We start from the raw sequence: 18,525 nt of genomic DNA, 5'->3' as shown, positions 1-18,525 counted from the left end.
ATAAAAAAATATATTTTTAAAAAAGTGGCATCTATTCCCTCCCCTTAAAGCCAGGCTGACCTCATGACTTGCTTTGACTAACAGACTGCAAGAGGGTTATTATGTCTTTTGGGGTCTACACTTCAGAAGGCCTGAAAAGGCCCCTCTGCTCTCCTGGAAGCCAGCCCTGGAGAGCTCGGACAGCCTACTGGACGACTAGAGACCACAGAGAGTTCACAGAGGGAACTGACCGCCCGGCCCACAGCCAGCACCAGCACCCCGGATGTGAAGAGGAGGCCATTTTGGAGCTTCCAGCCCCAAATGAGTTGAATGCAGCCACATGAAGGGCCCCGGCAACAGCAAAACAACTGTAGAGCTGACCCACAGAATATGCTGAAAACAAATCACTGCTACTTGAAGCCACTAAGTTCTGGAGTGGTTGTTGCAAAGCAGTAAAACTGGAAAACATGTTAATTTTTAAAATGAGGTTAAAAAGAAAAAACTTCTATTTTTTAAAAAAATTGGGTAACTCACACTTAATTTTCTGTGTGACAGTATTTATTTGAAAATTCAATTGTGATGCAAAAATATTATCAAAGAGGAAACCTAACTTAGAAGCTATACATAACGCTTTCCTCAGGCCTCTCAGATATAAATATTTACTGAGCACTATCTATCTACTCACTCACGTACTGGAGAGCCAAAACATATCCTCATTAAAAACAAATAATTTAGTCATCAAACTATAACACACATACTTACTCTAAATATACAGGGTATATCTTTTCGACTTGCATGAATAACATCGGAAGCCAAGACTGAACTCACAGAAAATTCTTCATCCCTGAAGGAAAGTGAAATGTTAAAAATCAGTGTGTGTGGGTATGTGTGTGGTCTTGGGTGTATATCCAAATAATACATATGAAACAACACTCAAAACTGAATCACACAAAACATCCAAGTTGAATTCTTTATAAAAATTTTATTTTCCCTCCATTTCAACTGATAGTGCCACAATAACTGATCAGTAGCGTTACAGTGGCACATTACACAAGAGCTAGGAATACCTCCCGGCTCACCCAAAGTGCCAAGCCAGTAGGAACAAGGTACTGGGATTCGAAAATGAACCTGAACCCTCTTGCCTCCCATGATACACCTCAAGTGCCCTCAACACAGCTCATCTGTCATTTTACTGTTCCGTCAACACCTAAAACAGATTGCTCCACAATAATTTATTCCTGAATTTGGTTATTGGTACCATCACCGTCTTGGTTTTAGGGACTTGACACCTTAGTGTTATCTTTCATCCATCTCCCTCTTTCTATATTTAGGCCCTTAGCAGACACTGCCAGATTTTCCTTGCTAATATGTCTTGAGTTTATTCCTTCCTATTCCATATTTATGGGAAAGACATGGACTATGTTAGAGATGCTGGTACGAGATGCTAGTGTGAGCCAGAGTTGGAAAGCCCAGCTCTGAGTGCTGGAGGAAGACCTGGACTGGAGATAGGAGTGTGGGAGTCGGCAACGCTGCGGTGGTGGGAGCTATGAGAGTTAGTGAGGGGACCCCAGGAGAAGGGCTGGAGCTCTAAGAGGAAAGGACGGCACTGAAGGGGCAGGATGAGACCTGAAAAGTGAGGCCGGGAACAGTCACGATGTGTTATGTAAATGTTTACCAATGTGTTACATATTCCAAGAGCCTATATGACTTTGAGATTTTTATTTCCTTTCCTACATGGAGGTTATATTCTAAGCCTTTAGGTGATGATATGAACACTACGCCGTAGGCTTCCAACACCTCAGCAACCTTTAAACTGGTCCTTTGGATGCAAACATTAGCTTATTTTCTCTGACCCCCAATCCCCCCTAAACCTGTCCTATAACTACACCTTACTTCCTATTTTTAATTATTGTACTACTACAGGCCTGGTGCACGAATTTGTGCATGGGTGGGGTCTTGCTGGCCGGGGGAGGGGCCACGGGCAGTTGGCCAGCCGGCCCTGCCCCCTGGTCGAACTCCCGGTCGAAGGGATAATTTGCATATTAGGCTTTTATTAAATAGGATAGCAACGTTAGTAAATTAGAAAATTAACATGAAATGAGATTTAAATAAAAACATGGTAACATAATTAGAAGAAAAATCACACATTTTTGATCCCCATGTTGCAAAGATGCCAATATCTTCCCCTCTGAACGCTTACCTCATGTCAATCACTTGACTGACTACAACGCTGGGCTGCGATGCCTTTCCCTCGGCAACATCGTACAGGAAGAGTTTGAAGTCACAAACTACAGCCAATGCTCTTTGCCATCCTTTCTTCACACCAGCTGGCTTAGGGATCTGAGGCAAACACACAAAGAAAACAACTCACACCGGAATGGCACCCAGAGCCCATGGAGTTACACATGCACCCGCGAAGCCTATCACTCCGGCTGGTAAAGGAGCAGGTGGACCACACACATCGTTCACAAACTGTGAGGGGACACCCTTCAATCACCAAAGGATTTTATATTCTGAAAATTGTTAAATGGCACCATTTTAACGTTCTCTAGTAATTAACTAAACATTCATGGATTTCTTTCTAAATAGCATAAAAGTCAGATTTGGTAGTGAGATGGAATGCAGCTTACACTTTAGATGTCATTCAAGATTACAAGTAAGATTATGCCTTGACACTATCTCATACGTCATAAGCATAAGCCACCTCTCCACAAGGCCAAGAGCTGAAGACCCTTTTTATGGAGATTCCAACATTTGTTCATGACAAGATAAAGACTGAGCGGAAAATTTTGAGACATTTTATAATTGATTTCCAAGCAAAGACAAGGTTTTTGTTTTCAAATCATTACTTGGGTGAAATAAAATTATTAGGTAAATTTTATTCATTTAATTTTCTGTTAAGGACTGTGTTTGTAAGGTGACTGGACTGCATTTTAATCCATTAATGAACCTTAAAAGATTAATCTAAACCCAACTGAATGACACTTACCCTGACATGGCCTTCATATGCTGTTCCTATTCCTTTCTGAGGATCTATACCCAGGGGACCTTTTGTCTGTTCAGGAGGAACTGGACACGCGGTGGGAGCTTTGTTTACGCAAGTTATATGACACGAGAATCCACACACTTTTGGAAGGACAAAAAAAGAAACAAAGTTCAACAAAAATTCATTTTACAAAAAGAAAATCCACCAAGAATTCATTACAAGCAAGGTAAATGAATGCTTCTCTCTGAACTTATTTTCAAAAACTATTTTGTCATTTGGGGGGCTGATTTATTTCCATAACAAAAAGAACTTCAATGTCAGTCATTATCCATCATTTCATTCACTCAAAACTCTCAAATCTCCACTTTCCAAACTGACCATTTTCTTTGGCTCTAAACTCATGCATCTAACAAACTAATTAAGATAATGCAATTGAGATCTGCCACTTTGGTTGGGAGAACTAACCAAACAGAATGCATTGCGTGGACGCTACTTAATTTCCCCCTTATCCAAAGTATTCACTCCAGGCCCACTACCAGGGTCCTCAACCAGGGTCTACCACCAGGGCCCTCTACAAGAGTCCACTACCAGGGCCCTCTACCAGGGTCTACTACCAGGGCCCTCTACCAGAGCTCTCTACCAGGGTCCTCTACCAGAACTCTCTACCAGGGCCCTCTACCAGGGTCCACTACCAGGGTCCACTACCAGAACTCTCTACCAGGGTCCTCTACCAGGGTCCACTACCAGAACTCTACCAGGGCCCTCTACAAGAGCCCTCTACCAGGGTCCACTACCAGGGCCCTCTATAAGGGTCCTCTATGCGCAACTGCTGGAGACTGAAAACCTTCCTTCAAGGTCCCTCCCAACCCTAATGGCAAGAAACAGAAACTATGTCAGAATTTGAATCAGTAACAATTTCCTTATCTTTTTCATAGTGAGCGGTAAATTATATATGAGGTATTGGTATAGTTGCAAGTCTCGTGATTGTAAAAAAGCGTATTTCTAAAATATACACAAATACTACATCCCATTATAATTTAGATCATTTTCACTTCCTAAGTCACAAGAAAAATAAAGTGATGCCCAAATAAATACAGTTTTCTTTTCAAACCACCTCTGCTCTCTCATCTCTCAGAATGTGGGCTCCGTGAGGGCAGGCTCTGTGTTCCACACCCCGCACCCCCTCCGCCTCCTCCACCATTGCATGCCCAGTGCCCAGAAGCACAGAGCGGCCATTCCATAAACAGTGACGGATGAATCAGTGAATGGTAGGGAAAACCTCTGCTAGTAATACTAGAAATAAAATACCTTTTGAGGCATAGTGGCAGACATTTAATATTTCTAAAAAGATACTGCATTGTCTACTTTCTAATAACAATTTATCTGATCAATTAACCAAGGTTAAAATTAAATGAACAGATTCAAAGATAACTTTCATGTCTTTTGCCACATATATTAATGGTTTTTCGAAACCACAAAATCATCTGAATAATAAAATAAAGATGAATAAGACATTTAAATATCTCCCCTGAAAAATGTTTCTGGGGACTATCCATCTAGTTTCTCTAATATTCAACAGACTTTCGCAAGGTGCTCATTTTATTGTCTCTACTCCTGTTATGCAAAGAAAAGCAAATGATTAAGTAAAACAAACATTTACAAACCTTATGAAAAGAATAAAGTTACCTGATTACAGTTTAGGTGGTAACTGTTAGGGCTCTGAAGTCACATTCCTTACCATTTTATTCTTACCTTCACAGGAGCAGCCCTGTCGGATCAGGCCCACCATCAAAGAGGTGCACTGGTGACACTTGGTGGGAGCAGTAAAAGATTTGACAAAAAACTGATGAGTCTTGCGCTGCAAAGCAAATGGATAAAAACATACACATAGTGTTTACTAGTCCAAAAATGTAACATCAAAGTGACATGTTACATAACTAGAGGCCCGGTGCATGAATTGATGCCCAGGTGGGGTCTGGCTGACCCGCCCCGATGGGGGCCCATGAGGCCGGGCCGGCGGGGAGAGGGGCTGCCAGAGGTTGGACGGCCAGTCCCACACCTGATCGGGGTGTTGGGGGCCAATAAGGGGCTGGGCAGGGGTGGGGGGGCAATCGGGGCCCGGAGCAGGCCAGTTGGCTGCCACAGTGCTTCATAGCCACGGGTCATTCCGATGGTTCCACTGTTCTGGTTGCTGGGCTTTTATATATATAGATATCTAACTAAATGACTGAAGGTGTTTTTAAATATAGGTTTAAATTTAACTGTTTTACTGCATCAAACACAGAAAATATTTTATGAGAATAAAAAGTCTTCTGTATTCTGCTTTAAAACATCTATTGGATTTGTATATAAATTGCATGTTGTTTTCTTAACTTATAAATAGATGTTTCATGGGTGACCTTTAAAACATTTCTCTTTAAGAACACACGGTGTGTATGTGGATAGTTTTTATTAGTAATAAATGAAAAAGATATTGAAAAATGACAGGAAATAAATACGTCAGTATCATAAGAAAAAACAACAACAACAAAAACACACACACTGGTCATTTAAAGAATCTTCATATGATGACTCTCTGGGCCCCACACCAGCTACTGGAAAGTTTCTATATAGGAGTAAAATGAATTATTTTCCTTTCTCACCATATAGTTCTATAATCTATGCTCTTTAAATATTTTTATTAGGCATTATTGAGCTGGATTATGCTAAAATAAGTTATGATAATCAATTGCTCTTGAACTGACACTTGAAAAGTTATAAACTAGCTTTTATAACTAAAATTTTATAATTAAAATTTTGATTTCAGGATTTTTATCGATTCTTCAAATTATTCTTTAGCAGAGTTAAGTGGAATCTTGCATGTTTATACCTATAGAAATAAAGAAATTTAACATGCATTCAGACCTCCTTAGGAAGAACAAAGAGTAATCAAAAATTCTAGCCTTACTATACATCATGTATTTGATTTTTCTGGGACCAAGAACAAATCATATGCTTAAAAAATCTGTTTCCTCCCATGGGAGCAGGCAGTATTACACATGCCCAGGCGAAAATACATACATATTATTCTAAAGACAGATGGCAGCCTAAAATTTCTTACTGAAAACCCAGAAGTTAAAATTCTCCCTGTCTTGTCTTGAGCCATGTGATGGTAAATCAATGTAAGAACTTAGTTCTCCAGAACCCTCCTTCCCTCTCCTAACTAACCCTTCTTCCCTCTCCTAAGTCTCAGCATGTTTCAGCAATGAATGCATTATAACTGCCCTTCCTTCACTCATTATGTGAACTTAGAAGCAAATTACTTAATTCCTTCGTGTCTCCCTTTTCTCATTACTTCTCTTTTGTAAGTGTGATTCAGGTAAACTAGTAAGAACTTTATTCCATATTCCAATAATATGTGAATACTGATGAAAAAACGGTTATGAAGTAGTATTTACTCCAGTTGAGACTAACTTCTCATAAAAAAACCAAAGAGAATATTCAAAGCTTTAAAATTTAAGTTAAAAATATATTTTACTTTTCTCAACTGTGGTATGGAATTTACATACCACAGAAGAAATTCTTTAAAAAAACACCAAGAAATCATTGCCTGGCTGTAGTGGCTCAGTTGGTTGAGCGTCATCTAAGGAACCAAAAAGTCACTGGTTCAACTCCTGGCTAGGGCACATGCTCGATCCCCAGTAGGGGTGGGCAGGAGGCAGCCAATCAATGATTCTCTTTCATCAGTGATGTTTCTATCTCTCTTTCCCTTTCCCTTCCTATCTCTAAAATCAATAGAAACTTATTTAAAAAATAAAAACCAAGAAATCATTTTATATAGAATGATCTGACTATCAGAGCATTGGGGACTTGGAATGAGGTGAGACTCCCAAATTTAGAGCAATCAAACCATTCTATTCCAGAAGTTCCTCAGGACCCTGGTCATTCCAAAGAGGAACTGGGATGTGATCCGTTCTGAACAAGACAGGTTACTATACGCTGCCTCCTGTGCTGGCTGATGCGGACCAAGCACCGACCCAGGTGCAGACACCATGCCAGTGCCTCACACGCATCATCTGATGTGAGGGACACAGAGCCAGAAAGACAGGTATTATTTCCTCAGACAGATGAAGAAACTAAAACTCAGAGACAATAGATAGGTTTCTGTCTGACTCTGCCCTCTCTCAAAGTCTCATCGTATAAAAACAGGTAGAATATGATCCTAAAAAGACCCAGGACTGCAGAAGGCATGGTTAGGTCAAGGCTAGGGAATCCGTGCCTGTGAATAAAATATAAGAACCTAATTTGTTAGCATCATATAAAATTTTGCTCAACGTTTCTCCTAAATTCTAATTTTTACTCGTAAGTTTTTGCTCTTTAAGGAACCGTCAAGAGTAAATCTGCTAGTGCTGACATTTTTAAATCCTTTTAGTTTTCCAATTTCTAGAATTTCTTTGTAGGAGCTTGAGATAAGCAATTAAATCTGCATGTTCTACCATATACAACACTTCAGTCACAGTCACGTTAAATAGAATGAAAAGATGAAAATTCACCTGAATTTTTTACTAAATCTTTCTTTCTTTTTGTGTGTGCTTTATTAACCTCAACCTTAGATTCTTCCAAAAGTGACCTCACCTTCATACCAGCCTTACACTACATCCTCCAAGCATTCCTCCTTGCTCTAACAGACTTCAGAACACGGAATTTAAGAAAATGGAAGCCCTAGCCGGTTTGGCTCAGTGGACAGAGTGTCTGCCTGCAGATGAAGGGTCCCAGGTTTGATTCTGGTCAAGGGCACATGCCCAGCTGTGGGCTCGATCCCCAGCAGGGGGTGTGCAGGAGGCAGCCGATCAATGATTCTCTCTCATCATTGATGTTTCTATCTCTCTCTCCCTCTCCCTTCCTCTCCGAAATCAATAAAAATATATTAAAAAAGAAAAAGATGTAAGAACAACAACACAAACTTTGGACACTCCTTTTACCTTTCTCAATGGTGATTATTTCCATTCACACAGAATTTATTTTCTTTCAAAGCTTTCTTGTTTGTAATTTTAAGGAAACCAATAGCAGAAAAAAAAAATCACAGGAAATATAAAAAAGCAGAAGAAACCCATTTTCTCCCCCCGCCCCCGCAAACACAACAGGCTATAGCCTAGACTGTACCTTAGATGGAAAGCCAGTTGAACCAGAGCATGCTTTTTTCTTTAAGGTTGGTGTGTGAACAGGAAGTGGAGAACTGTCTACAGTCTGAATCCAGGGGCAAAAAGGAAATAAATGTTAAAAGAAACTCCATCCATTTCTAGCATTACTAGAAATAAATAAAAGTAAATAAAGCCAAGGAAAACATCAATAAGGCAAAATAGATCTCAATGAAGCTAAAATTCTCATAATGTTGATAATTTAAATTTCTGTCTGCAATATCTACAAGTGAAATATTAGTAAAATTATTTCAGTTTGGAAATATAAAGAATTTGGAAAAGAGAATCCACCAAAGAACACAAAAAATGGCATAGCATGTAGCCGACATAAAAATGAGGATATTCATTTTCACGTTCACCTAAAAATGCCACATTAATTCTAAAAAGCATCTGAGTTTTTAGCAAAATTTATGATCAAAATACTTAGAAGATTCTTTTAACTCCTTGACTTCTATATTTGGAATGCATATTACATATATGAAATACAATTCTGTGGATTTTTAATATATTAGAGAGAGAGAGAGGGAGAGAGATTGAATGATTAGTGGAATTTCTGTGCAGAAATTACTTTCCAAAGAAGGTAGTTAGATTATTACTATTGGGATCCAGAATTTACACATAAATTTAGTTACAAGTCATATCTTTATTTTATGGGGACTTGTTGTAAGATTTTCCCTGAATAAAAGGAAACAGTGATTTTACTGGATGTTACTGTGGAAAAAAAAAGAGATATCACTTGATTAGCAAAGTGTAAAAAAAGACGTGACAAATGACTTCCTATTAGGATGCTAAGCAAGCAAACGAGAGGGAACAGCTAGCTTTATCTAAAGGTATAGAACATTCTAAAATATTAAGAGAAAAATGGATGGGCTCTCGTTGGCTTTTGTTAGTATACAACCTCCAAAATCAGAATATTTTGAATATATTAAAGCCTTAAAATGGAATTCAGTTAAGTTTCTCAGAGTTTTCTACTTCATTGTGAATTTAACTCTAACTTACATTTAAATAACTTGAAAAAGTTCTTAATCCAATTTATAATTTAACATTTAAAAAGACAAATATGAAAAAGATCACTGAAGACCTTTATAAAAGTTAATAAAAATAATTCATACGAAATAAAATTGTCATTAGAATTTACATAAAAAGTCCAAGAGAAGTTTTTAGAATTAAAAGGAGTGAAGCGAGGGTGCTGGATACAAGAACAACAGAATTCATAAAGACCAGCAATGCCTAATTAATAAAACATATTTTAGAAAAGATCCCATTCACTAGGGCAACAAAGGCTTGAAGGTTCCTAGCAAGAAACCTCGCAGGCAATATGGAGGATACCCGTGAAATGTAACTTACTGAAGAAAATACAAGAGTACCTAAATATGTATACCATGTTCATAGATGGAAAGACCCAATATCTCGAACATGGCAATTCTCCTCAGATAAATCTGCAATTCAAATTCAATTAAAAGCCCCACCTGGCATCTGACCAACTGATCCTAAATGTCATATGTAAAACTAAAGAGTCACAAAGTAAAGGAAGAAGACTAAGAGGTGGGAGTGGGGGTGGGATCCCATGCCAGGTATCAGGAACTATTTCAGGGCTATAGTAATTAAGACAATGAACTGCTGGTGCAGAAAAAGACAAAACAAGCAATGGAAGAGAATAAAGAACCCTCAAACAGACCCATTCATGTAAAGCAGAGACAGTTTTAAAAGTCAATGGGGGAAATATAGGACAGTTGGTTGTTCATATGAGAAAAATAGATTAGAATTTCATTTCCTATACTATGCAATAATAAATTTCAGTTTGATTAAAGTCCTAAACATTTTAAGAATTTTTTTTAGCTTTTAGAAGAAAATATGGAGGAAACTTTTTATAATTGCTGTGAAGGGAAGACATGTTTTAAAAAGACAAAAAGCAGAATTCATAGAGAAAAAGATTGATAAATATGGCTATTTTAAAATAAAAATTGTTGTAAGACAAAAAAATACCACAAATAACATTTAAAAATAAGCCACAGACTAGTAGAAAATATCTGCAATGCATATAGCCAGCTAAAGATTAATATCCAGAATATATACAGAATACTTACAAAATAATAGAAAAATAATTCAACAGAACAATGGACAAAAGACATGAACAGGCAAATCACCAACGACCAATAAACTATATGAAAAGATGCTCAATAACCCTTGAAATCAGAAAATGCAAATTAAAACAAAAATGCCACTCCATATACAACGAATTGGCGAAAGGTAACCAGTTAACTGGCACACGTCCCAAATGGAAACCATCTCCACAGGGTCTACAGACACGTACGGCGTACAAGGGGTTAATGCCTCATAGCACCAAGGCTTGGAGAGGGTGTGGGAAAGGGGAGCACACACCCTGCTGGTGGGAGTGGGAACAGGTCGGACCACTGGGCAAGACCTAGTCCAAGTTGAAAACGCATGTAGCACACAACCCAGCAATTCCACTTGCAGGCTCATATGCTAACCAAACTGCACAGATCGCTATTAGGAGGTTCAGTTCAGCTCTGCTTGTAGTAACAAAAAACTGGAAACAACCTACATATCCAACAACAGGAGAACAGTTGCAGTGTATTCATACAGTAAAATATTATGCAGTAATTATAATGTCTGAACTAAATGGACGTGTATCTGTATGAGTAAACCTCAAAAGCATGAGAAAAGTTACATGTGACACCAAGGAAGAGAGGATGCAGCTCAATGTCAGGGTATTTAGACATGTCTGGGAGAAGAATGGGGGATGGGAGAGGGAAGGGTGTCTCAACTCAGTTATCTATTTTCTTTCTTTGAATACAAATTTGAAAAAAATATGACAAAATGATCACATCTGTTAAATCTGTGGATGGTGGTTACATGAGTGTTTATTATTATTCTTTATGTGATGGAAATATTTCAACATTAAAATAAAAATGTATAAAGTTAAAATATTTTAAAAATAAGCAAGCAAGCAGAGGGTCTCACCACCCAGCCTGAGACAGGCTATCCCAGGGCTGGACAAAAACCTAGTCAGAACCTGAGTACAGCCCACGCTTGGCCTCAGCCAGCCTGCTCCTGGGTCCTCACACCCTGGAGACAGAGCGGGAAGCAGGGGAGCTCGCCAGCACCAGGGTGCTGAGCAGAGCCAGGGCTGCATCTGGAGCAGGGTGGGGTCAACGGAGGCACACCCCCCCGACTTGATGAGAAAACGATCTTGAGAAAATTGGCCAATCGGCTGTTTAACACCAGCGATCGACATGAAGTGCAAATACAAGGGTTTCTGTACTAGGAAAAGGCAGGGTCACCTGCATGTCCGTTACTAACCCAGCAGCTGGAATAAACTGTGGCAATTCTCACGCTGGGCTCTGCTCACGAAGTCCTGCTGCGTTAGACGGATAAAGAGGCAGAATGGCACCTGACCCTGCCAGGAGCTGCAGTTTGTAGATGACAATTCCAAATGTACATAACTCTGCTGTACACTGTTCTTCACTAAAATAAAGACTATCTTTGTGATTAAACAAATTTTCTGGCTACTTCAAGCTGACTTCTGGGGGACAATTTGCTACTTCAGCTTTATACTCCTATCTGCATGTCCAGTCAAATGTCATGATCTCCCACGTGACTTATTACACAGTGCGTCTGACTGAAAGAAGAGAGCCCGATTTCACTTGCTTTTGCAACTCCCTCTTTTCTGACACAGTGACAAGCTGGGAGCAGCACTGCTCCGATGAGGCACCTGAACTGGCGCAGCTTCACTAGCGGTGGAAGGAGATGTGGACCTTGACTGGGTGTCAGTCTTGACGTTCGGATTCCGTACATGTGTGCTCTCAACGGGATCAGCCTAGGAAAGTAAGTCAGGAAAAACAAAAACCCAAGAATCACGTTCAACAATGTGCAGCTCGTAGCGTTCCTGAAGGCACGGTCATAACCTTCTTGAGAAGGAGGGTAACAAACTTCAGTGTGAATATTCTCAATAGGGATGTGTCATTATACAAAGCGTAATGAAAACCAAGGCTAAGATAACAATATTAGCAAAATACTCTAATTCCCACTGTTGATCACTGATCTTTACTGTATGTTCTTTACTTATATTCCACATGACACTGTTGTATGTTACAAAATAAATCATGCATGTGAAATAAATGCAGGGTCTTTAGTAGGGATACGCACAGCAGACGAGAGAGAACTGTCCTAGGTAAGAGTGGAATCTGGTCCCCTGCCAGGCATTAGTTGAAAGCAAAAGAAACTGACCTATTAGCTTTGTGCTTATTGCCTTTTATTTGCAGCAGTAGAAACACCAGCACTTATATTCAGCTGCACACTTTTAACTCAGTAGTTTTAGAAAGTGAAAATGCTTTGGGTTAAAATTTAGCATGAGAGATCTTACTAAGCACAATGATTAATGATATACTCAGTTTGGCAATTTTCAAAATTACTCGGGCTGGGTTTTTTAAATGAAAGGAATGGAGGTAATTTGGAAAGAAGGTTAAGAAGTTTTTCTTAAATCACTTGTACAGCAAGAACCATCAGCAGCTACAGTGAAAAGAGCATCAGCATAGGCATTTTAAATATGTACTTACAATGTTTTCTTTTTCTTTCTTATTATCATGGTTACTACTTTAGGGGCTGACTAGTAGCTGGCAAACACGGCGGCAGCCCTCTGCTGGTGCCCACCTAGGGCCTCCCATGGTGTGGGCATGACTTTGGTGGGCTGGTGAACAAGGCCACCACCCAGGCCTTACACCATCATTAGAGTTGGGAGAAGGGGGAGGAAGAAGGGTCCCGGGAGGACAGCTGCGGGCATGGAGCAGCAGCTATTCACGACAGCAGCTAGGGACCTCTTTCAAGACGGGAGGTCCTGAGCTGCAGCCCACCAGCTGTTGTGTGTAGTGCGGCCAACTCCACACCACGCACTGTCTCCCGCAGTGGGACAGCCATTGCCTCCCGCAGTGGGAGCGCCAGCCTGAATCCCTTCGACTCCAAATGCCTCGCCATGGGCAGGCAGGTTGAGCGATCTTATCTCCTTCCTGACAATGAACTCGACCAGGAATGAGAATAAAAGAAAGAACAAAATGGGGCTCATTTACTCAGGAATAGTCATGGAGAAGGTCATCAGTTAAATTATTCATCTGAAATATGATCCTAATTTGGGAATAAGGCAAAAACAAATGGCTTTTACTTTCTAAAAATTTCTTCTTTCTAGTTTCTGTAATATTATATAAATTGTAAGATCAGTAAGAGTCCATGGGAGAAGGAGGTTAAATTAAATGGAATTGATAAGCAAACTAGTGCGGGTACATTTTACACTAGTAAGAACTTAAAACAGACTTACATAACTATCTCAAAGTTTTAAGGAAGTACGCAAGTAAGAGATTTGTTATGTGCAAAAGCTTGGGCCATCTTAAGAAAATTTAAGTTTCTGACCAGCCACACAAAAGAGTTTAGCGCCCATGGCTTGACTGAAAGATATAAAAACCAGATGTGTTCCTGTGCGAAGGAAATGCTGTTAACAGGACTGAATAGCTAACACAGTGGCTCTGTGCCTCTGGGCCCAATTACTTTAAAAACTTCAAAAATGAGAAAGGCAAGAGCTTGCTGCTCCCAGGAACCCTGGCTGACATGTGAAGGAGGCCTGCACTCGGAGCCCGCTGAGCACAAGGGGAGAAGGGAGCGCAGGTTTCACGGACATTCTTCTGCTGAGATCAGAACGAATGCCGCAGACCTTTATGGCAGGTGCTCTAAAGGGAGGTGCCGGGAGCCGGTCCATCCTTGCTGTTTCAAAGGACCTGGCATATATGGCATACTGTTCTTAATATTTTTTCTCACCTTGGCACTATGTGTTTTAACCAAGGTCTCCTCTCTGAGAAAGGTTGTTTCCCCAGGTAGGGATTTTCCCCTGAAGTTAGGGAGCGAATAAAACCCCTTAACTAAGTGCCAGGCGGGTAATTAATCACTTTAACCACGAACAATCATGCTTAAGCTACATAATCTTTACTCCCTGGAATGCAGATAAGAAACGCCCTAACCTTTGAAATAGAGATTGATACGATTGGAATCAACTGGTATAAATACAGATGTAAGAAGACAGAACGAAGAGAGACAGAACCTAGGCACAGAACCTACAAAGAACGTTTTCTAGAAACAGAAGAACTTCGCTGGAGAGAACATGGCAAAAGATCCTGGACAGAAACTGGCCTCAGAACCTAGCGAGAGAACATGGCAAAAGATCCTGGACTGAACCTGACTACAGAAATTGGCAAGAGAACCTGACTAGAACCTGGTGACTGAACCTGGCTGGAGAACCTAGCGAGGGAACATGGCTACAGAACCTGGCTGGAGAACCTAGCAAGAGAACATGGACACAGAACCTGGCTGGAGATCCTGGCTAGAGATCCTGGCTAGGCTGCTGATCAACTGAACACTGTCTCCGTGTCCTTCCTTCTTCGCTGACTCCGTCTACGCCTTTGGGAACCCCTGGACCTGCTGGGGTTGGACCCCGGCTTCTGGCGCCCGAACAGGGACCCCTAGGTAAGCCCCACTCTCGGGACAGATAGGACTCCACCGTAGGAAGATGGTGGATAGTCTTCGCCGACTCCGTCCACACCTTTGGGAACCCTTGGAACAGGATTCCCATAGGTAAGCCCCCCCCCCCCCCCCATTGAAAACTCCCACACTCGGGACGGATAGGACTCCACCAGGGTGCTACAGACCCCCCTATAGAGGATAAATAGGGTAAGAAGGTGGATAGTACAGAACTTAGATTGAGAAGATGTGCCATAAGAGTCCAAAGAAAGAAGAATCTGTATTGATCTTTACATTAAGAAGACGTGCCATACTGAGTCTAAAGAAAAAAGACTCTGTATTGATCTTTTAACACATATGCTTGCCAGCAGAGGAATTAAGGTTACTCCCAGTCAGACAGAACGTTTTATACAAGAAGTATGTCCATGCTTTTCTGAGGAAGGAAAGGTAGATGTAAAGGCATGGGAGAAGGTAGGCCCAAGGAGCCTTATCCTTAACCCCACTGCAGCCTTTCCACCCCGGGAAAGTGCAGGATTGGCAAGCTCTCCCTGGGGTGATAGATCAGGCCTCAGGTAATAGCGGAAAGTGCCAATCCTACTCTTAAAATGGATACAAGAGAGCATTTGGGGTTTTTCTTTTTAATGCCTGCTTTTAAAAAATAAAAAAGGGGGAATTTGCCGGGAGCCGGTCCATGCTTGCTGTTTCAAGGGACCTGGCATATATGGCATACTGTTCTTAATATGTTTGCTCACCTTCTTGGCATTATGTGTTTTAACCAAGCTCTCTGAGAAAGGTTGTTTCCCCAGGTAGGGATTTTACCCTGAAGTTAGGGAGGGAATAAAACCCCTCAACTAAGTGCCAGGTGCGTAATTAATCACTTTAACTATGAACAATCATGCTTAAGCTACATAATCTTTACTCCCTGGAATGGAGATAAGAAACGCCCTAACCTTTGTAATAGAGATTGATAGGATTGGAATCAACTGGTATAAATACAGATGTAACAAGACAGCAAGACACAGAACTTAGAACACAGAACTTAGAAGAGAGAACGAAGAGAGACAGAACCTAGGCACAGAACCTACACAGAACGTTCTCTAGAGACAGAAGAACTTCGCTGGAGAGAACATGGCAAAAGATCCTGGACAGAACCTGGCTGGAGAACCTAGAGACAGAACCTGGCTACAAAACCTGGATAGAACATGGCAAGAGAACCTGACTAGAACCTGGTGACTGAACCTGGCTGGAGAACCTGGACAGAACCTGACTGGAGAACCTAGTGAGGGAACATGGCTACAGAACCTGGCTGGAGAACCTGGATGGAGAACCTAGCAAGAGAATATGGACACAGAACCTGGCTGGAGATCCTGACCAGAACTTGGCTAGAGATCCTGGGTAGGCTGCTGATCAACTGAACGCTGTATCCATGTCATTCCTTCTTCGCCAACTCCGTCCACACCTTTGGGGACCCCTGGACCTGCTGGGGTTGGACCCCGGCAGGGAGGTTTACTTCACAGAAATCACCTGCTAGAATCAGCTGTCACCCTGCCCATGGCTGGTTGTGAAGGCAGCATGTTTCATGGCCCTATGAAATGTGACATTATGACAGTGTGATCCTGGGCAAAGGGAAAATACACCAACAGAGTGTAATCCATAGTTACACACGTTAGTGACTCTCCACTAACTCTTGAGGCTTTTAGCACACATCTCTTGGCCCCTCTGAAGAATTATTGTCATTTATGAAAGTCTTTTTCTCCTAACAAATTTTTACTCATCAATGAAAATAAAACAGTAAAAATGAGAATATATTTTTAAATGAATTTCTTAGCTGTATGAGGTAAAAACTGGTTACTCAGAAGTGAGAAAACATTTAGATTTGAAAAAAATAACCAATACCACATTGTAATAAAATAGAGCAGCGATTTTCACCTGGTGTGCCGCAAGACCTTTCAAAACATCTGATCCCCGACTTTTTAGTCACGGGCACTGACCCCTTTCCCTTAGATTGCCAGATTTAAAAAAAAATGACAACAGTCAAATAATAGTCGACCAATTTGAATAAACCAAAATTCAACCTATTTTTTTTGTCAGATTGGCAAAAAGTGTAATACATTTGTATTAGTAATTAGTTTACTTGTGCCATGAGATGAAAAAGGTTGAAAATCACTAAAATAGAATAATAGAAATTACCATATTAGCTTTATTGAGCAGTGTGCTCTTAAAGTAAAAATAAATTCCAGAGATTAAACAAAATTAAGTTACTTTTGTATATAAAAAAATTCAAAACAAATAAAAACATTGCAATAATATTTTGAGATAGCATTAATTAAAAAGTTAAACTATGCCATGTACAATGATAGCCTGATTAAAAAAAATATTAATATATAGGTGAAGTTGAAAAACTACCACTTTATTTTCCAAAAGCATGTTTCTTATAAAGATAAGAACCAAAGTTTGGTAAATATGAATATATTCATGACAAAAAATGTTTTGAATATCAAAGTTTAAAAGAAATTTCTTTTTAAAAGATGCTATTAGAAACTAATAGCTAATCAGATTAAGAAATAACATTTCATTTCCTTTCTAGATAGCTATCATTATAAATAATATTTCACAAGAGGTTTAACAGTAAGAATAAGAAGAATACAATACTACTTACATGTTTTATCAAGGTGTAAATTATCACCAACAGACTGATTTTCAAGTTATTAATTTTATCTATAATTAAATGTTTACTATAGGGTGTCCCAAATCTTGCGTGAATTTTGGCACACCCTATAGTACATTTCTAATTAATGGCTGATTCTATCCACTAAAAAGCAAGGAATTTTACTAAACTTTCGTAATATACTAAATGACTATATGTCAGGATTTACAGATAGCCTAAATTTAATTTTAATAATTAATTGGCAATGATTCAGATATAATATGGCAGCAAAGCAATTAATAGCATATTAGTTATTTTTACCTTCAAAACAAATATAATCATTAATATAGTTAAACCATGGAAGTTAAAAATTATTTATTAAAAATATTTATGTAAACAATTAAATTAATGTGAGCATTAAATATAAGCAATGACTTGAATTAATAATGCAGGAAAAGCTAATAAATATGATATAATCAATAGCAGAGATCTTGTAATTCAAGAAAGCAATAAAAAACATTAATGTTAATTGAACAGTATATTTTTATATTATCCAAAGAAAGATCTTGAAAACAGAGTTTAACTGAATAGTATAAGCAATTCAGTCAATATCTCTAAATTGTAATCTATTGAGAAAAATAAATAAGATATATCTTTATGTAAATGTGTTTTTTTCTATTTTTTTTTGGTCAACGAATTCTCTTTTCTAATTAAAAATACTTTAAGTAATTATTCTGATTACTTGGCATTAGAAACATTTTCTATACTCCAATGTGTTTTTACTTACTGCTTTATGTTTGGAAAAAAAAAAGCAGAAAAACTGAGTATCAGCAATATTGTCCACAATGCATAACAATGTCATGTAAAAAGTCCATAATGTTTCCTGAATCTGTAAGGATTTCTCTAATAAATAACCCACAATACATATATTTAGAGTAGTGCAGTGAAATGGAAAGTCGTCCCCACCCCAGATCAGATCTGATTTTTAGGTGACCCACTAAGCAAGAATTCCTCAAATTATGCAGTATGGTCTTATAAATAGTAAGAACAACTAAAACTGCTCATCTTGACTATGTACCAATGGGCCTTTTCTACTCCAAAATTAATTACAGATTTGAACAAATACAAAAAGCAAACCATTCTTACAAGAAAACTGGTTTTAAAGTAAAAGTCTGATATGGATCTGACATAGATCTAACATGTTGTTTCATATT

General features: G+C 39.3%; 1 protein-coding gene across 10 annotated transcripts in view; it reads right to left on the bottom strand.

The window, feature by feature from the left end:
• CDC42BPA (CDC42 binding protein kinase alpha) overlaps positions 1-18,525 on the bottom strand; it is a 197,622-nt gene that overhangs the window by 25,496 nt on the left and 153,601 nt on the right. For 6 of the 10 annotated variants that reach the window (XM_036355004.1, XM_036355005.1, XM_036355006.1 and 3 more), the window contains 5 exons: positions 8,108-8,191; positions 4,718-4,823; positions 2,969-3,105; positions 2,180-2,319; positions 742-823 (listed from right to left, as the gene is read on the bottom strand). In XM_036355004.1, the coding sequence (XP_036210897.1) occupies positions 742-823; positions 2,180-2,319; positions 2,969-3,105; positions 4,718-4,823; positions 8,108-8,191 (549 nt within the window). Of the gene's footprint in view, positions 1-741; positions 824-2,179; positions 2,320-2,968; positions 3,106-4,717; positions 4,824-8,107; positions 8,192-11,878; positions 11,984-18,525 lie in introns of all 10 variants that reach the window. The other 4 variants (XR_004975057.1, XM_036355002.1, XM_036355003.1 and 1 more) reach the window with 1 other exon arrangement.

Source organism: Myotis myotis, unplaced genomic scaffold (assembly GCF_014108235.1).
Source record: "Myotis myotis isolate mMyoMyo1 unplaced genomic scaffold, mMyoMyo1.p scaffold_m19_p_21, whole genome shotgun sequence".
Taxonomy (NCBI): domain Eukaryota; kingdom Metazoa; phylum Chordata; class Mammalia; order Chiroptera; family Vespertilionidae; genus Myotis; species Myotis myotis.
This window is presented reverse-complemented; position numbering and strand designations above follow the sequence as displayed.